The sequence below is a fragment of the Myodes glareolus genome, chromosome 26, assembly GCF_982192425.1.
Source record: "Myodes glareolus chromosome 26, mMyoGla1.1, whole genome shotgun sequence".
NCBI lineage: Eukaryota > Metazoa > Chordata > Mammalia > Rodentia > Cricetidae > Myodes > Myodes glareolus.
In genome coordinates this window covers 42185046-42201278 of record NC_142051.1, presented here as the reverse complement: position 1 = coordinate 42201278, position 16233 = coordinate 42185046, and the positions used below count along the sequence as shown (strand labels likewise).

Genomic DNA, 16233 nt, shown 5'->3' with positions numbered 1-16233 from the left:
TTCACCCCGCTGCTTGCGGGCGGGGGACGGGAAACACGAACACGCCAATCGTGCCTCACCACGCACTCTCGGCACCCAATGAGGACACGCGGGGGGAGTCCCAGCCCACCAATCGGAACTGTCCAGGTGCGGTGTCCGATGCCCGAAGCGTGGCTCCTTCCGATTGGGCTCGGCCAGCAGCTTTTCTCCAATCGGATGGCTCCGCGGGCCCCTCACACACCGGGCCACCCCTTGGCCTAGGAAGCCTTGGCCTCCGAGGAAAACCGTCCAATGAACGTAAGCGCAGAGCACGTCTGTCCTTTCCTAGAGGTCCCGGGGAACCACTTCCGGCTCCTACAGAACGTTTATTCCGTGACTAGGGGAAACGGTAGCCAAGACAACGCGTTTTTATCCTTTTCCCGTCTGCGACGGGGGTCACGTTGGGAGCCATTTCAGTCCTACGTTCGCCGTCACCTCTCAGTTCGGCGTTGCTTTTCGAAATAGAGGAATATGTAGGGGGTTGAATACCCTCCCGGGTGCGTTTGGATGGTGGGGAGAAACTACAGTTCCCGGCATGCAACGCGCTAGGCTTATGAATGTTGGGAATCGTAGTCTTTGGCATCTAAACCAGTTTGGCGTAGTTTGGTCTTTTCGCACTCTCCTGTCTCGTGTCTGCGGGGAATTGTGTGCTCAGTCATCTAGGACTTCCATCTCATTGCAGATTAGGTCTGTGCTTGCTCCAGGACTCCAATGCACACAATCTTCAGAGGCGGACCTGGAAAGCTGCCCCACGTGGCCCCAGCCAGAGGGCCAGCCCTGAATTCTGGGCTCCGCCTCTGGCCGATGGTGGCACGCGGGTTTCCAGGTCGGCCTTCCAGTGCGTCACTCCGGGCTCCTGGAGCCTTCAGCTCCACCTGGCGTTTCGCTGTCCGCATCTCCTGATCTTTCTGGCTTGGTTTGCAGTAGAGGATGACCGGGTTTCCCAATCCCGACGAGGGAAACTTTAAGGTCTCAAGTTCCTTTGACATCCCCATAAATACCAAGGAACGACCTGGAAATCCCACAGCCTCTCCACGAATCAGCTGCACCCGCGCGCTGGTGAAGTCCAGGCTAGCACAGAACAGGAAAGGGCATTTGCTGATACTTGAGAGCAAAAGCCGCAGGGCTTACAAATAGCCTGGACCGTGGCTTTGAAACTTCGTAGAAACACCTTTCCGCCTTCCGAAAGACAGCAAAGGGGCTCTTTCTGGTGAGGGAAGTTCCTAACGCCAGCTTAGCTTGTGTATTCTGAAATGTTTTCTAAACTCTTTAGACTTATTTTAACAAATTTTCCACCAGCACTTGTGTCTCTGACACACCTGCTCCATCACCGCTTCCTCCAAGAAAACTGGAGTTGTTTTCTGAGCATCCAAATTCCTGAAGGCAGGCTTTCCAGTGGCAGTGACCCTTTGACAGCTTCCGGAATTCAGACTTGCTGATCTTGAATCTGTGGTTTGGTGTTTACATAATGTGGTGATGCCTTATTTACATCTGCCTGATTTACCTACCTTTACCGAAGCTCAGGGAAGCCTAAGACGCTTACACACACCAGGATCTTATTTCTTTCTGTTTTCAGAAAAAGATGTCCGTTTCTGCGTTTGACAGCCCAACATCACCTTACTTTTTTTTTTTTTTTAATGGAGCAAGTAAGCATCTGTTCTGAAACTGCAGACAGATACATCTTAACTGGCCAGTGGGGGCTGGGGGCAGATTGGGGCTGCACCTGGGAGGAACTGAGAATGAGATTTGTCCTCCAAAATAAAACTGCTGTTTGTGGGGAGAAGTTTCTGCAGATGATGGTCGAGAGAGAGAGAGAGAGAGAGAGAGAGAGAGAGAGAGAGAGAGAGAGAGAGCGCACCAGAAGAGGTGGTCGGCCCTCATCTGACTCAACTTTGCTCTTTTGATCCTTTGAGCTTGCTGGCTGAGTTCCGTGTAAAATAAATGGGCATCTGAGGAGAGGCTCAGCAGATAAAATGATTGCCCCACTTGCACTATGACCTGAGTTAGGATTCTCAGTCCTTACATAATGGTCTGACGCTGGTCTGTAGCCCCAGTGCTGGGGGTGGGGTGGTGAAGGTAGGGACAGAGCTCTCCAGCCAGACAACTTAGTAAAAGACTCCGGGTTCAATGAGAGGATAGAGGAACACACACACACACACACACACACACACACACACACACACACACACAGAGTTTCTGGGGTTCCTAGTGAGTTTTTCTCGTGTCTGTTTTTCTGACTTTTGTCCTCTGACTGATCTCTAGTTTCAATTTTGTTCTGTCTTTCCCCCAGTGCCATATTGGATGAGGTTTTTAAGCTCCTTATCTTTGGATCTGATTCTCTTGCTTCCTAGTGAGCCACCCTGTGGGTGCTGGGAACTGAACCCTGGTCCTCTTCACGAGCAAGTGTTCTCTTATCCACGGAGCTATCTCTCTGTGTGGCCGTGGCTGTCCTGGATCTCACTGTGTAGACAAGTCTGGCCTCCACTTGCCACTGCCTCCCAGTTGCTGGGATTAAAGCAGTGCACCATCACTCCTGGCTAGTTCTCTTTAACACGTGTGTTTATGGCTACTACTGTCAATGGCTACCTTGGTTGTGATTTTCGTCATAGTTCTTGAGCAGCTCTAAGGCCATTGGTCCTGACTTGCAGTTAAACTCAGAAGGAAAATCTAGATAGGCAAAGGGGAATACAGTTAGGGGTATGAATAGCTCATACACACACACACACACACACACACACACACACACACACACATATATATATATGTTAAACTCAGGACCTCTGGAGGAGCAGCCAGTGCTCTTAGCCACTGAGCCATCCCTCCAGCCCCATGGGCAGTTGTATTCATGGGCAGGAGACTGGTTTACAGTCTCCTGACACTTCAGGTCTATCCTCTATAATGTGGAGACACTGTAATGTACACATACTGAGTCAGCCTGCCCTGTGGATAGCTCCTGACTCTAGAGTCCATTTGTGGACTTGCCTTCCTTTTCTCTCCGGCGCCCTGCATTGGTTTTTATATTTCTATGGGGCAGAAGTAGCGGCTGGTGGGAGGACCTGGGAAAGTGGGCTGGGACTCTGGAGAAGGAGGGAAGCCCTGTGTCCTTTGTTAGTTCTTCAGCTAAAGGTTTGTGGGGAGTCAGGGGAGGACACAAACTGCTGGCCATCCTAAAACAAATCTGTTTGCCCTTTTCTGCTCTTCCTTAAACTAGAGTGACTGTGGCATCTCTTTCTCAGGACACAATTAATTCAAGATGCGATTTCAGCAAAGCTGACTGGTTGTTAATAGGACAAGTGAGGAGGAGACTCAAGCTATGGACCTTGACCATTGAGCCAGGCTACAACTTGCCTTGTTCCAAGTGCAACATCACGCCTAAGCAGCTGATATGAACCCGAAGTCAAGCGAACCTGGAGCAAGGTACAGCAGCCAACCCATCTTAAAACTCCAGAAACCCATCCGACCGTACATCTGCTCCACTCTAGATGACTTCCAAGAAGAGAGAGACTTTTTGGCCAACATCATCTTCCCTCGACTTAATGACTTCTGCAGCCCCCGGGGCACTTACTTCAAAGCTGTGGACCTGAGGTGGTCCGCTGTGAAGGTCCGTAAGTCCTTCACCGCCAACCTGTTCCGCCAGCACGCCTGTCTCCGCTCGCAGAGCCTGAAGCTCTGCCTTGACTATGTGGATAGCTGCTTCCCCTTCTTCATCTGCCTGCTGGGGCAGACCTACGGGGACTTCCTCCCCGGCTACACACCCTTCGTGTTCACCAAGGTCAAGGACTTCTCAAGTCTATCCAAGGGTGAACAAAATCTGTACATCGCTGCAAAAAATGGCTACCCTTGGGTCCTGAAGAATCCCACTTGCAGCCTGACGGAGTTTGAGATCATCCAGGCGGCGTTTCGGAAGGAATCCCCGTTCCAGTTCTTTTACTTCCGGACCTCAAACTTGCTGCTGAGAACTTTCAACGAGGAGGAGGAGGAAGAGCTGTCTCCAGCTTCTCTGATGAACCAAGAGGAAAAGCTGAGAGTTGGAAAACTCAAGGCTAAGATCATTGGTAAAGGGCTTCAGGTCAGATTCTACAGAGACCTGGACGAGTTTGGGGAGATGGTTTTCAAGGACTGGTCTGCTGTTGTGGAAAAGCTCTACCCAGCCCCTACGATCATGGAAAACATAGGTCAGTAAATGTAGGGATGGCTAGGTCCGCCATTAGCCATCAGTGTCTTCTGGGTCTTTTGGAGAAGGAATTAAAAAAAAAATATGTGCACGTGTGTATGCATGCATGCGTATGTGTGTGTGTGTGTACACACATGAACCATGCCTACACCATGGTGTCTTTGAAGGGCAGAGGACAACTTGGGGAGTCATTTTTTTTTTTTTTTTTTTTTGCCCTTTGTCTTGTGGCGGCAGAATCTCTCATTTCTGGTGGCCAGCATCCTCTGGTCTGACTGGCCCACAGTTTGCTGTCTCCACTTCCCATCTCACCGTACCCCCACAGTGCCGGGGTGACAGATTCCGGCTCTCACATCTGGCTTTTTGTGAGTTGCAGGAACAGAACTCAGGTAATCCAGTTTGTGCAGTGAGTGGCTTTGGTCTGCTGAGGCAGCTCACTGGCCCGGGAAAGGGACTTTCAAATAGTTGAATACACTTACTAAGCATTTTAAATTTTTACCATAATCTTGTAGCATATGTTGCTCTCTTTAAAAATATAGTTATTTGTGTGTGTGTGTGTGTGTGTGTGTGTGTGTGTGTGTGTGTGTGTGTATGTGTTCATGCAGGAGCCTGAGGCGGTCAGAAGAAAGTGTCAGCTCCCCTGGGACTACAGTTCTAGGCAGCTGTGGGCCAGCATGTGGATGCTGGGAACTGAACCTGGGTGCTCTGTAAGAGGACTCTTGGCACTGACGAGAAGAGCTCATTGCACACCTGGAGATTATTAGAAGTTAGAGCAGAGAAGACCCAGAACACTGGCATCCGCGTGCAGGTCTAGAGGGGCGTTTTCACCCAGGCTCGATTTTTGTCCCCTTTGGTCTCATATGCAGAGAATCGTGGTTGTCATAAGTGAAGAAAAGCACCCTGTGTCTAGTGGGTAGAGACTGGGGATAGACCTCCACGATGCCAGGCTGTCTGGTCCTAAACGCCAATGGTGCCACAGTTAGGAAAGGATCCTTTATTGTCTGGTGATGTGAGGATAGTGTTGCATTTAACCTTTAAGGCGTAGCTCTTGAAGGTTAACTGTCTGGTCTGGCCGACGAGCGTGTGAAAACGGCTGTGACATGGTTAAGTGTCTTCCTGGTGACACATGACTCCTAAAGGACCCATCCAGGTCTTCAACCCAGGCCCCTCTGATTCTCATGTCCTTATCTGCAGATCCTTTACTACTCCGTGGAATCCATGAACTAAATAATATTCCATTCCAGGTCTGCTGGATTAGAATTTGCATTTTAGGGAGCCGACTAGGAGATTTGCAAGCAAGCTAAAGTGAGAAGCCCTGCCGCACATCATACTGCCTCAAAACAACAGTTATGTTAGTGTTCTGAAAATAATGTCCTGTGAGTGTGCACGCAGTAGGTTGAAAAGCCAGCGGCCCTTTAGAGTGTGGCAGGGGTTCTTCACCCAGTCAGGCTTCAGGACGGAAAACTCGTCAAGTAGCGTGAAAGGAGGAATGTCCACATGCATGTGGTATGTTTACGGGTAAGAAGATAACTGTGTTTGGTCCTGTGCTCAAGGAACGACACACAAATGTTACAGTTTCTAATGTGAGGGTCAGTGAATGTGGCCATACAATGTCACAGTAGATGGTGTGTTCTCAGATCCTGTCTGGGACCGGAGAGTCAAGAGACCTTATAACGTGATTAGGAGCAGGTGGGGATATGGTGGCTCTAAGTGCTGGTGACGTGAAGCTGTTTGTCAGTCAAACCATGAGGGACCCCAGAAAAGAACATCGTTAGTCTGTCAGTCTTGTGGTTGTAGGTGATGTCAGTAGGAAAGGAGGCTCGCAGAGTGTGGGCCCTGTTCCATCCTACTGAATGAAAACTTGCTTACAGAACTGCCGAGGCAGGGCTTAGCTCTGGTCCCTGTAGGCTTCATCCCGGTGCTCAAACGTAGCCCTGGGCTTGGGTCTCAGCTGGGATTTGCTGTCCTGATGTGGGCTCAATGCCTTGAATTCCCCGTTATGGAAGGAAACTGACGGCAGCAGCTCCAGGTTCAAAGTCAGAAGGATTGACTCTGAGTCTCAGAGTGGGGTCCTCTGTCTCTGAGCACCTGAGCTGGGTCATACTCAGTCACTGGGGCCAAAAAAAAAAAAAAAAAAAAAAAAAAAAAAAAAAGTGATGTTCCGCCGAGCTAATCCTGTGTCTGGAAGAGCAGTCCTGAGCTGAAGAGTGAGAACCGAGACTGAAGGAGTCCCAGGTGCTAATCCAGTGCTGCTCCTGAAGGGCTGCAGGCCAGGGGGTGGGAGGCGGCCAAACAGTGACTGCGAGGACAGGGTTTCGGACTCTCGGTCCCGGCCTGTGCTAGGTCCTAGAGTTTCAGTTCCAAGCTGTTGAGTTTGCAAGTTACCGTTGATAAGCACTGGTTTCTTGTATAAAACAGATCAACAGTAAATACCTTGAAAGTAATTAAAAAAAAAAAAAAAGTGAAGCATCTAAACACAGAGCCCAGAACATGTTAGCCCGAGGGAACTATTAGAAAGAATGACAACAAATGGGATCTGGAAGAGAACCTGCATCCGACTACAGTTCAAGCTGTGGCTAATATTAATTAATATTCTTTTATTGATCTCAATCTGAAACCTACCTGATTAACAGTCACTAGTTGTAAAAGAATCGGGCTTTTCTGTATGTCTGGATTAAGGCCACCTTATTTCGTTACGGTATTTATGTTAGCTTTTGAATATTCTGGATATGCATGCATGTGTGTGATGTACATGTGTCTGTCGAGGGCACTTGTGCTGCAGCAGGTGTGTGGAGGCCAGAGGGTAGCACCGAGGAATTGCTTTCTCCTTCTAGCAGGGATGAACAAACTCAGGTCTTGTTGGGCCTCATTAGCCTTCGGTTTTGATTATTATCGAAAGGTTAGCTTACTTTAGACTTCCTTCTTGTTTCACTCTTACTTTCAAATTACATGTATGTATGTATGTGTGAGTATGCATGTGGGGGTATGTGCACATGAGTGCAGGTGCTGTCTGACTCCAGAAGGTGTCAGATCACCTGGAGCTGAGGTTAAGGTAATTGTGAGCCGCCTGAGGGGGTGCTGGGAACTGAACTCAGGTCCTTGGCAAGAGCAGTATGCACTTTTAACTGCTGAGTCATCTCTTCAGCCCCCAGGCTTTGTTCTTAAATGGATTTATGTGCACTAAATGAATAAGAAGATTCATAATGGGCTATATAATGTTAATTGTTTATATTATATAAATTATAAATGCATAATTAAATAATATAAATTATAAAAATGTTTTGGAAGCAGGTGTTAAATTCTTTCCTTGTGCATATTTGGGCCCCTTTAATAATAACTCACGTGGAGTGAGGCTCTCATAGTCTACAGTAGAAAACCATTTGGTCAGCTGGTAGCTGCTGAAAAACAATGTAGAGTTGTCAGTGTATATGTGTATGTGTGTGTCTTCATGTATGTGCAGGCGCGTGTGGTGACTGGATCAGCTGCAGGTGTCATCTGTTGGGTTCAGGGAGGGTCATGCAAAGATGGGGACCGACAACCAAAGTCTAATAACCCAGAAGCAAACTTTATTCCAGAAACCAGAGTCCAGGAAAAAATTTAAGGTTTGGGTGAGACAGGGGTGGAGGTGGAATCAGCACAGGGAGGGGCGTCCTAGCCCATCTGTGAAGCCGAGTGTTATATGGGGAGAGAATAGGTCTCTGTCAGGATCTGCTGGTGGGGGCAAGACTGCAGGAATACTGGATCTGGTTCCGTTGGCTCTTCCTTTTGACTTCTTTAGAAGAACAGGAAGGACGTTAGTCTCATTCTCTGGGGAAGGAAGGAGAGTGAATCAGGAGGTAGTGCCGCCACTATAGTACCTGGACTGGGTGACTGGAAACAGTCTCCTGAACTTTAAGGATAAGCTTAAGGTCAAAGGAGCCTGCAGAAGGCCAGCCGACCTGAAAGACTGGCCATTCTGGAGGGCAGAAGGTCTGGCTTCACACAGGCTGCAAAGGCTAGAGTGGCCTCCCTGAAATTCTGGAAAAGAGAAAGGGCAAGGTCCAGGGGAGACTTAGGTTTGGAAGAAGCTTTTCCCATAGTGGAAATTACTTCACACACAACCACAACGAGAAGACCGACAACAGACAATATGACAACATGACATAAAACAAAATTAACAAGACATCGCTGCGTGCTGGGTAACATGATCCCATACCAGTCCCAAAGGGTCATATAACTGCAGAACCCAGTGGCCCGTGAAGGAACAGAGAATCCCCTCATTTCCTCCGGCTCTGAGATTAGAAGCGCGTCCACCAGATCTCCTTGATCTCCAGACTGTCCGGATACCAGATAAAAAAATCAGAAACTTACCAATTGGTAAAAAAGAATAATAAAGTTTGCCAAAAACCAGAGACTGGGGTGTCTCTTCAGAGCCAGGTTTGTGCTTCCCTGTACAGACCACCAAAATGTTGGGTCCAAGGGGGTCATGCAAAGATGGGGAGAGACCACCAAAGTCTAATAAATCAGAAGCAAACTTTATTCCAGAATCCAGGAAAAAATCCAGGGTACAAAAAGCTTATCAGCTAGCTGAGACCACAGCCAGTGTAGTAGGAGGCTGCTTATTTGCCCGGCCTTCTAGAACCAAAATAATCAAATAGAAACCATATTAATTAAATCACTGCTTAGCCCATTAGCTCTAGCTTCTTATTGGCTAACTCTTACATATTAACTTAACCCATTTCTATTAATCTGTGTATCGTCACATGGCTGTGGCTTACAGCTAAAGTTCTACCTGACTCCGGCGGGGCTTACATGGCTTCTCTCTGCCTCTGCCTCTTTTCTCCCAGCATTCACTTTAGTTTTTCCCGCCTAGCTCTGTTCTCCTATAGGTCTGCTGTAGGCCCAAAGCAGTTCCTTTATTTATCAGTGGTATTCAAGCATATAGAAGGAAATCTCACATCACCTTCCCTTTTCTGTTTAAATAAAAAAGAAAGGCTTTAAGTTTAACATAGTAAAATTATATGTAACAAGACAGGTATCAAGCAATAATTACAGTTACAATATTTATATCTACTTTATTTTTATCATAACTAAGAAAAACTGTAACTATAAATTCTCCAACTCCATCAAAAACTCCAGAAGGATATAATATTACCTAAGTAAACAGAAAGTACATTGTAAGTAAGCAACTTCCAAAACTTTAGAAATGACAGAGACATCTCGCTGCCTGTTCAGTCACCCAAAGTTCTTCTGTACCATTGGGGCATTCAGTCTTCAGCCCATGTCCCGTAGTATCCAGCAGACTTTCCCATGAAGCAGGAAATTTAAAAGACAGTTCCACCTCTATTGGTAGTTTGTCAGTCACTTTCTTCTGTGTCCTGCAGAATGTCTAGCAGACTCTTTCTATTCTTTCATGAAGCAGGAACCCTGAAGGACTGTCTCACCTTTAGGCAAGTTCAGCAGTCATTTCTCTGTGGGTCCTGCATGTTCATCAAGCTGTCCAGGCAAAGGCAGTTCCCAGATAGTTAACCAACTCCATAAGGAGCCTCTTCAATGCCCATCATCCTCTTGAAGTAGATTAGTGTTGCCAGGAGCAGACGTGTCTCATTGTCATGAAAAGTCCTAAGTTCTTAAAACATTTTAAATGCCATATTCTTTAGTCTCTGAAAGATATGAAGAATCCCAATCCATCTGAAATATATCTCTATATATCTAGAAAACCTAACATGACTACTACACACTTGATTATTATAATTGATTATCTATTAACCTATACTTCTTAATTATACATTACATTTTAAATGAGTTGCACAAGCACAATCAAGAGCATAAATATACATATAAAAATTGACCTTAAATTTGTATCAATAAACCAAGATTCATACCAATGCAAATCTCTTTAGCATATACCCCTTTAAATATAAATAAACATTTATAGACAATATTTGGGAATATGGGCATAGTTCTGTCCAGACTTCTTCCTGCTGCTTATTGGGTGAAGTAATTTTTTTGAGGGGTGTTCAAGGCAACCTTTTAGTAGGTCTTGGTCCATCAAACCACATTAGTCTAGAAAGATTCCATAGGTTTTCATTCTCTGTGGAACAAAAGAAGAACCTCTTTTCCAAAACAACATATCCTTAGACTTAAATTCTGAAGTCAATATACCTTTAAAGTATATATGCTGGTTTCTTAGCTTCTTCACAGTCAAAAAATTCAAAGAAAATATGATAATATACATAATCCACACTCTCTGTGAACTTTCCATCTTTATATGGCTTATTTTTCTTTATTCCTTTATTCCTATTCTCTCTCCTAAGCCTACGTACATTTATCCAACACTGCGACCCATTTGGAGGTCTTTTATGTCTGAATCTGTCCTATTGCTTATCTGTAATTCTTTACTATCCAGGAGCACTTCTTAAAATGCTAAGTGCTTCTTAAAAATGTAAGCTGTGGCATTATTAGGAGAAATATGGTACATTCTGCTTGCCCCACCCAGCCCAGAATGGCGGAGCTGTTTGCTGTCTCTGAGAGCCTTGCACACAGCCCCATTCTCAGACACACAGCCAGTCCTTGCCGCCATTAAGCAAACTGCAGCAGTCTGCTCACAGACCTCACTCAAATGCTCTGTAGCCAGACCTCCTGCCTGAAAAAGTCAGAGTTTGTGCTGGCAGGATGGCCCAGAAAGCCGGCATTTCAAAACGGCACAGCTTTTTTCCTGCTACTGCTGAATCAGGAAAACCTCTCTTAAAGGAACTGTGGCAAGCCACCAGCTGAAAAAAAAGTGTGGCTAGACTTTGTTTTTTTGTGTCTAGAGTTCCTTTTCCAAGCCTTCTCGGGTTTTACATGGATTTAGTCCACCATGTTAGCATGCCAATTTGTGTTAGGAGGCTGCTTGTTTGACCCAGCTGCCCAGAACAGAAATAATCACACAGAAACCATATTAATTAAATCACTGCTTGGCCCGTTAGCTCTAGCTTCTTACTGGCTAACTCTTACATATTAATTTAACCCATTTCTATTAATCTGTGTTTCACCACATGGCTGTGGCTTACCGGCTAAAGTTTTCTCTGGCTCTGGCAGGTCTACATGGCTTCTCTCTGACTCTGCCTCCTTTCTCCCAGCATTCAGTTTAGTTTTCCCCACCTAGCTCTGTTCCCCTATAGGTCTGCTGTAGGCTCAAAGCAGTTCCTTTATTTATTTATCAATGGTATTCAAGCATACAGAGGAAAATCCCACATCACCAGAGATGATTTTTTTTGTAAGGTTTTGGCAGAGGCCAATTTCTGAACCCACCTTTTTATAATAGGGGCACCAAACATTAGGTCTGAACAAAGGAATTTTTACAATCCCAAGGTAAAACTCAGATACAGATTGCCTTACTTTACAATCTCCATTAACAGAGTTTCTCAGTCAAACTAGTGTTTGTACTTAATCTATTGTCTTCCTTGGTACTTCCAGGTGGTGTTTACTGAAGCCCTGTGCTCTCCCCTTTGATGCTGCTAGTTTCACATAGCAGGGATAATACGAAACCCAGAGGTCATATATCTATTTCCTACAGATGGCTCATATCCGTAGGCTAGCTCTCTGTTTTCAGAGAGATGCTTTGGCCTTGTAAATAGAGCTATGGGTTGTAAAGCGGAATAACCCACTGTTAATAGTTCATCCTCAATCTGCCGAGAAAGCTGCTGACAGTCTGTTCTCATTCTCCCAGGCTTACAACTTCATATTTTTTTTTATTTCTACATTCCTATGTTTGGAATCTACATTTTTATATTCTTATTCTCGGACCCTTCTTCATCCTCACGCTGATCATCTTGTTTCAGCATGGACTCGACTCTTAGAAGTTCCATGACACGTGGATGAAAATGCCATACAGCACCCTTTCTTTGTAAGCTAGCTTTCAAAATAAATGTCAAGCACTTCTATTCACAGAGAAACTGATGCAGTGATGGTCAGGGTTAGTGCAGGAGACTTGTAAGGTCCTCCTAAATTCCGTTAAAGCTCTTGGATCTTAGAGCTGGCCTTGGCCAAACTGGGTTCCGAAGTCTATTCTGGGCCCAATCTCAACCTCAGGGAGGCCCAGTTAGTTGTGGGGGTACAAGCTGTGTCTTTTGGGAATCTGTCAGACCAACTATGTTTTGTTTCATTTATTGATACTCTCCTTCATTCCCCACCTCCCACGTCTGCAAGCAGAATAAACTTGGGAATATGTATCTCTTCAAAGACAGGAAAGTATTTTGGTAGGCCAGAACGCCCTGACCCTAACCACGCAGTGGATTTAGAACTGAAGCAAATTGGAGCCGGAATGATCATTAGAGATCATCTAGTTGTGTGGTCCTCCATATTTACCAGAATTTAAAAGACTCCCCCTATGGCAAAGCTGCATGACTCCCCCTATGGCAAAGCTGCATCTGTGCTTATGGCTCTCGTTCATGCTGGACGTGTTGCATGGAGAAGAAAGAAGCCCTACTCCTCAACCTCTGTCCCAGAGGAAATGCATGTACACACGTGCCTGAAAACTGAACCTTTGTACTAGCTAGCAGTTTGAATAGAAAACAGAATGTATGTATCAAACCTATATTTGCTTTTAACCCTTGTTGCTCTCAGGTCATGAAAGTTGGATTCTGTGTACAAATGGCACGAAGAAGGTTACATGGTCTCCCCAAGGCAGTGGTTGCCAAGCTGTGGGCCGTGATCCTTTGGGGAGGTTGCATATTGGATATTTACATTATGATTCATAGCAGAGGCAAAATGACAAGTTATGAAGTAGCTGCGAAGTAATTTTATGGCCGGGGGTCGCCACACCATGAGGAACTGTGTTAAGGGGCTGCAGCATTAGGAAGGTTGAGAACCCCCGGACTGTGGTTGTTTTCACTATCATATACATTGGGCTATAAAATATGGCACAATCATAGAGAGAGAGCGATACAGCCACGGAAGGGTGGGTTCCCTTTCTGGGCGTTTAGAAGTCACGCAGAACCGAAGACGCGAAACTACAAATCTAATCCCTTGCTTATCTTTTTCACCATTGAGACTACAAACACAGCCTTGAACGTTTGTACCATGAGGACTTCGCTGAGAAGTGCAAGCAAATTTTTGTTGTCTCCAAGGAGTCCAGCAGGATCTTCGAAATCCTGGAAAGATTTGCCTTAACAGATGTCGGGCTTGACTCTGACAGTGCTACCGCAGGTTCGGGCTTAGACGCCATCCTCAGGTAAGAGGTTCAGAAATCCTCATTTATTTTATGGGGCTAAGGCAAAGCAGCCTGGCTTTAGTAAACGGGAGCCTTCAAATCCAGACTTTCTAGCCTCCTTTTTCTGGTAAGTTTCTGTCAGAAAGACCCTGTGAGAGTCTACCCTGGCAGTGCCTTAGCAGGACGGCTGCGGCAACCGGCCCTGAACCGCGACACTAGGAGACATTCTAATGTGGAAGAGGGACATCTCAGGGGACCCCACTCACAGACAAAGAACTACAAGCCGCTAATTACTGCTGAGAGATGGAGAGTTAGTCCTCCCTGGGGGTGAGCCTTCTAATTAGTTATCTAATCTGAGTGGGCAGCCTGAAATCACATTCGTACAAGCAGCACTAACGAGACTCGGCAGGTTATACTTACATTTTTATGCATATATATACATATAAATATAATACAATAATAATGACGGAAGAAGAGGTTATAAATTTAAGAGGATGGGGAGCATGGGATGAGAGGGAGGGGAAATTATGTAATTATATTTTAATAATTAAAAATTGCAAAAATTTAAATAAAAAATTCGATTAAAGGAAGAACTAAAAAAGAAGAAAGAAAGAAAGAAAGAAAGAGAGAAAGAAAGAAAGAAAGAAAAGACCATAGAAGCTGTGCTTCGGAAGCCGGATGGTGGTGGTGCACACCTTTAATCCCAGCACTCGGGAGGCAGAGGCAGGTGGATCTCTGTGAGTTTAAGGCCAGCCTGGTCTACAAGAGCTAGTTCTAGGACAGGCTCCAAAGCTAGCTATTCTTCTTTCTTAAAGCTTTTCTGTATTTCACATGCTCTCGAGGTGAAAAGGGCTCTGAAGGGCCAAAGAGTGGCCCTTTTTCAGTCTCATTCATCAACATTTGCTTAATGAATCCCTGAGGATTGTGGAATGACCGTAAGCCAAAGAAACTAAGGAAAATGAATGATATTATGCCATTTATAAAGAGCTTCCACCTATGTCAGTAATAAATTGTATCAATATAGTCACCAAGCACTTATTAGGATATGGACCACATCATACTTGGGTTAGTAAGGAATCAACTCACTACATACAATGCATGCAGTCATTTTTGGTTTACCCGGTGTCCTGCACAGAACAGTCAGCCCCCACAGGCGCTGATGGATGAGGTGACATAGAGGTTGTCTATAGCATCTCTCCAAGTCTCATTTCTAAAGACAGGAAGCCTCTTTAGAATACTCTTTTAGTCTTCTCCTTCAGCTCTCCCTGTACATGTCCTTTATTCTGTAAGAATTTTGTGATTTGGAATAAGGCTGCAGTAGCCGGGATGGTACCGGCAGGCCTTCGTAGTTCCTATCCTAGGCTCAACACTCCCATCGCAGGCCACTCAGCGCGACCACCGAGCTTTCTGGTGGATCTGGGTGTCCACGCTAGGTTACTGTAGCGTGAGAGTCAGCTGACGTTTTTAAGACTGTAGGCGAAGACGTGGGTTAACAATGTTAGGCTTGCACAGGTGAGTCCACAGAAGCAGAGAGTCGGGGTGGTTGCTGGTAGAGAGTGGGGATGGAAAGAAGGGTGACTAGTAAGGGGACAGGGGTTTTGGGGATACAGGACGCGTTTTGGAGTTAAATAGCGGTGATGATTATATATCCTTGTATAATGAAAATCAGCAGTGTACTTTAAAACTAACGTTTTTACTTTGTAGATTCTCAGTGTGTTTATTGTCTTTGAATAGGTCATCATTTTTTGTTGTAATCGAAGAACTTAAATTGGACCCAGTAAGAGCGCAGTGATTAGGTAGCCTTTTTAACTGTGTGGAAACACTTAGGGCTCTGTTTGCTTTACCATCTGGAACACTGCCCCGTACTGCGTGTTCCTAAACACTGTGTGTAAATCAACAGAAGAATGTTCCTCGTTCTAAGGTGTGAAGCATGACCGCAATCTCAACTTCTTTCTTTACTTCTCTCTGTCTGCTTCAGACTCGATCTCACCATGTAGCCCTGACTGGCCTCAAACTCACTCTGTGGTCTAGGTTGGCCTTAAACTTCTGGCCATCTTCCCGCCCGTGTCTCCCGAGTACTGTCATTACAAGCATGTGCCGCCACGCCAGGTCATACATCAGCCTTCTAGCAATAGAGTTTTTAGTACGAAAGTTTCCATTTGTCGCCCACGACGTCCATGACGACTCTGTCCCTGTTTATTCAGACGCATCTCATATGTGTTTGTACTCGTTGATTTGACCTGCTGGGCGTCACACACAGTTTCAGACTCACAGGATATCACAGTGAACAAAAGAGCCAAATCCCCGCCCCTGTGGCATTTGATCCTGGGCACAGGGACTAACTAAGCAGCATGTATGAAGTGTGTGCAGTGTGTTCCACGTCTTCAAGGGCCAGTGGGCAAACTGAAATGAAAGGGGCCAGTGGATAGGGCGAGGGGAAACCCTGAGTGATGAAGTGATGTGTGGGTAGCTAATAGAAACGAGTGAGGCGGCCAGCTATGCAGACGTGGAAACATGACCTGGAAGAACATTCCAGACAGAACTGTAAATACAGAAGCCCTGAGGCTAGAGAAACAGCAGAGATGCCAGGCAGGGAAAGGGGGGGAATGGAGACGGACTGATGGCTGTCTGGTCTCACAGGTCACCAAATGACATATTTCAACAAGCTCTCTCTGGCTGATGGCAGAGGTATAAGGAATCAAAATTAAATCCCAGTTTTGAAAGTTATCGGTGAAAGCTTGGCAGTGGTGGCACAGGCCTTTCATCCTAGTACTCGGGAGGAAGAGGCAGGTGGATCTGTGAGTTTGAGCCAGCCTGGTCTACAGAGTGAGTTCCAAGACTGCCAGGACTACACAGAGAAACCCTGTTT

General features: G+C 45.9%; 1 protein-coding gene across 4 annotated transcripts in view; it reads left to right on the top strand.

Moving 5' to 3' along the window:
* The first annotated feature begins 61 nt into the window (after window positions 1-61).
* The window catches only part of LOC125389762 (tetratricopeptide repeat protein 41-like), a 56527-nt gene continuing 40355 nt past the window's right edge, over window positions 62-16233 (top strand). The window contains exons 1-4 of one of the 4 annotated variants that reach the window (XM_087902193.1): window positions 808-1228; window positions 1318-1664; window positions 3230-4193; window positions 13205-13385. In XM_087902193.1, the coding sequence (XP_087758319.1) occupies window positions 3404-4193; window positions 13205-13385 (971 nt within the window). In that variant the 5' untranslated portion in view covers window positions 808-1228; window positions 1318-1664; window positions 3230-3403. Of the gene's footprint in view, window positions 277-322; window positions 516-807; window positions 1229-1317; window positions 1665-3229; window positions 4194-13204; window positions 13386-16233 lie in introns of those variants that run through there. The other 3 variants (XM_087902196.1, XM_087902195.1, XM_087902194.1) reach the window with 3 other exon arrangements.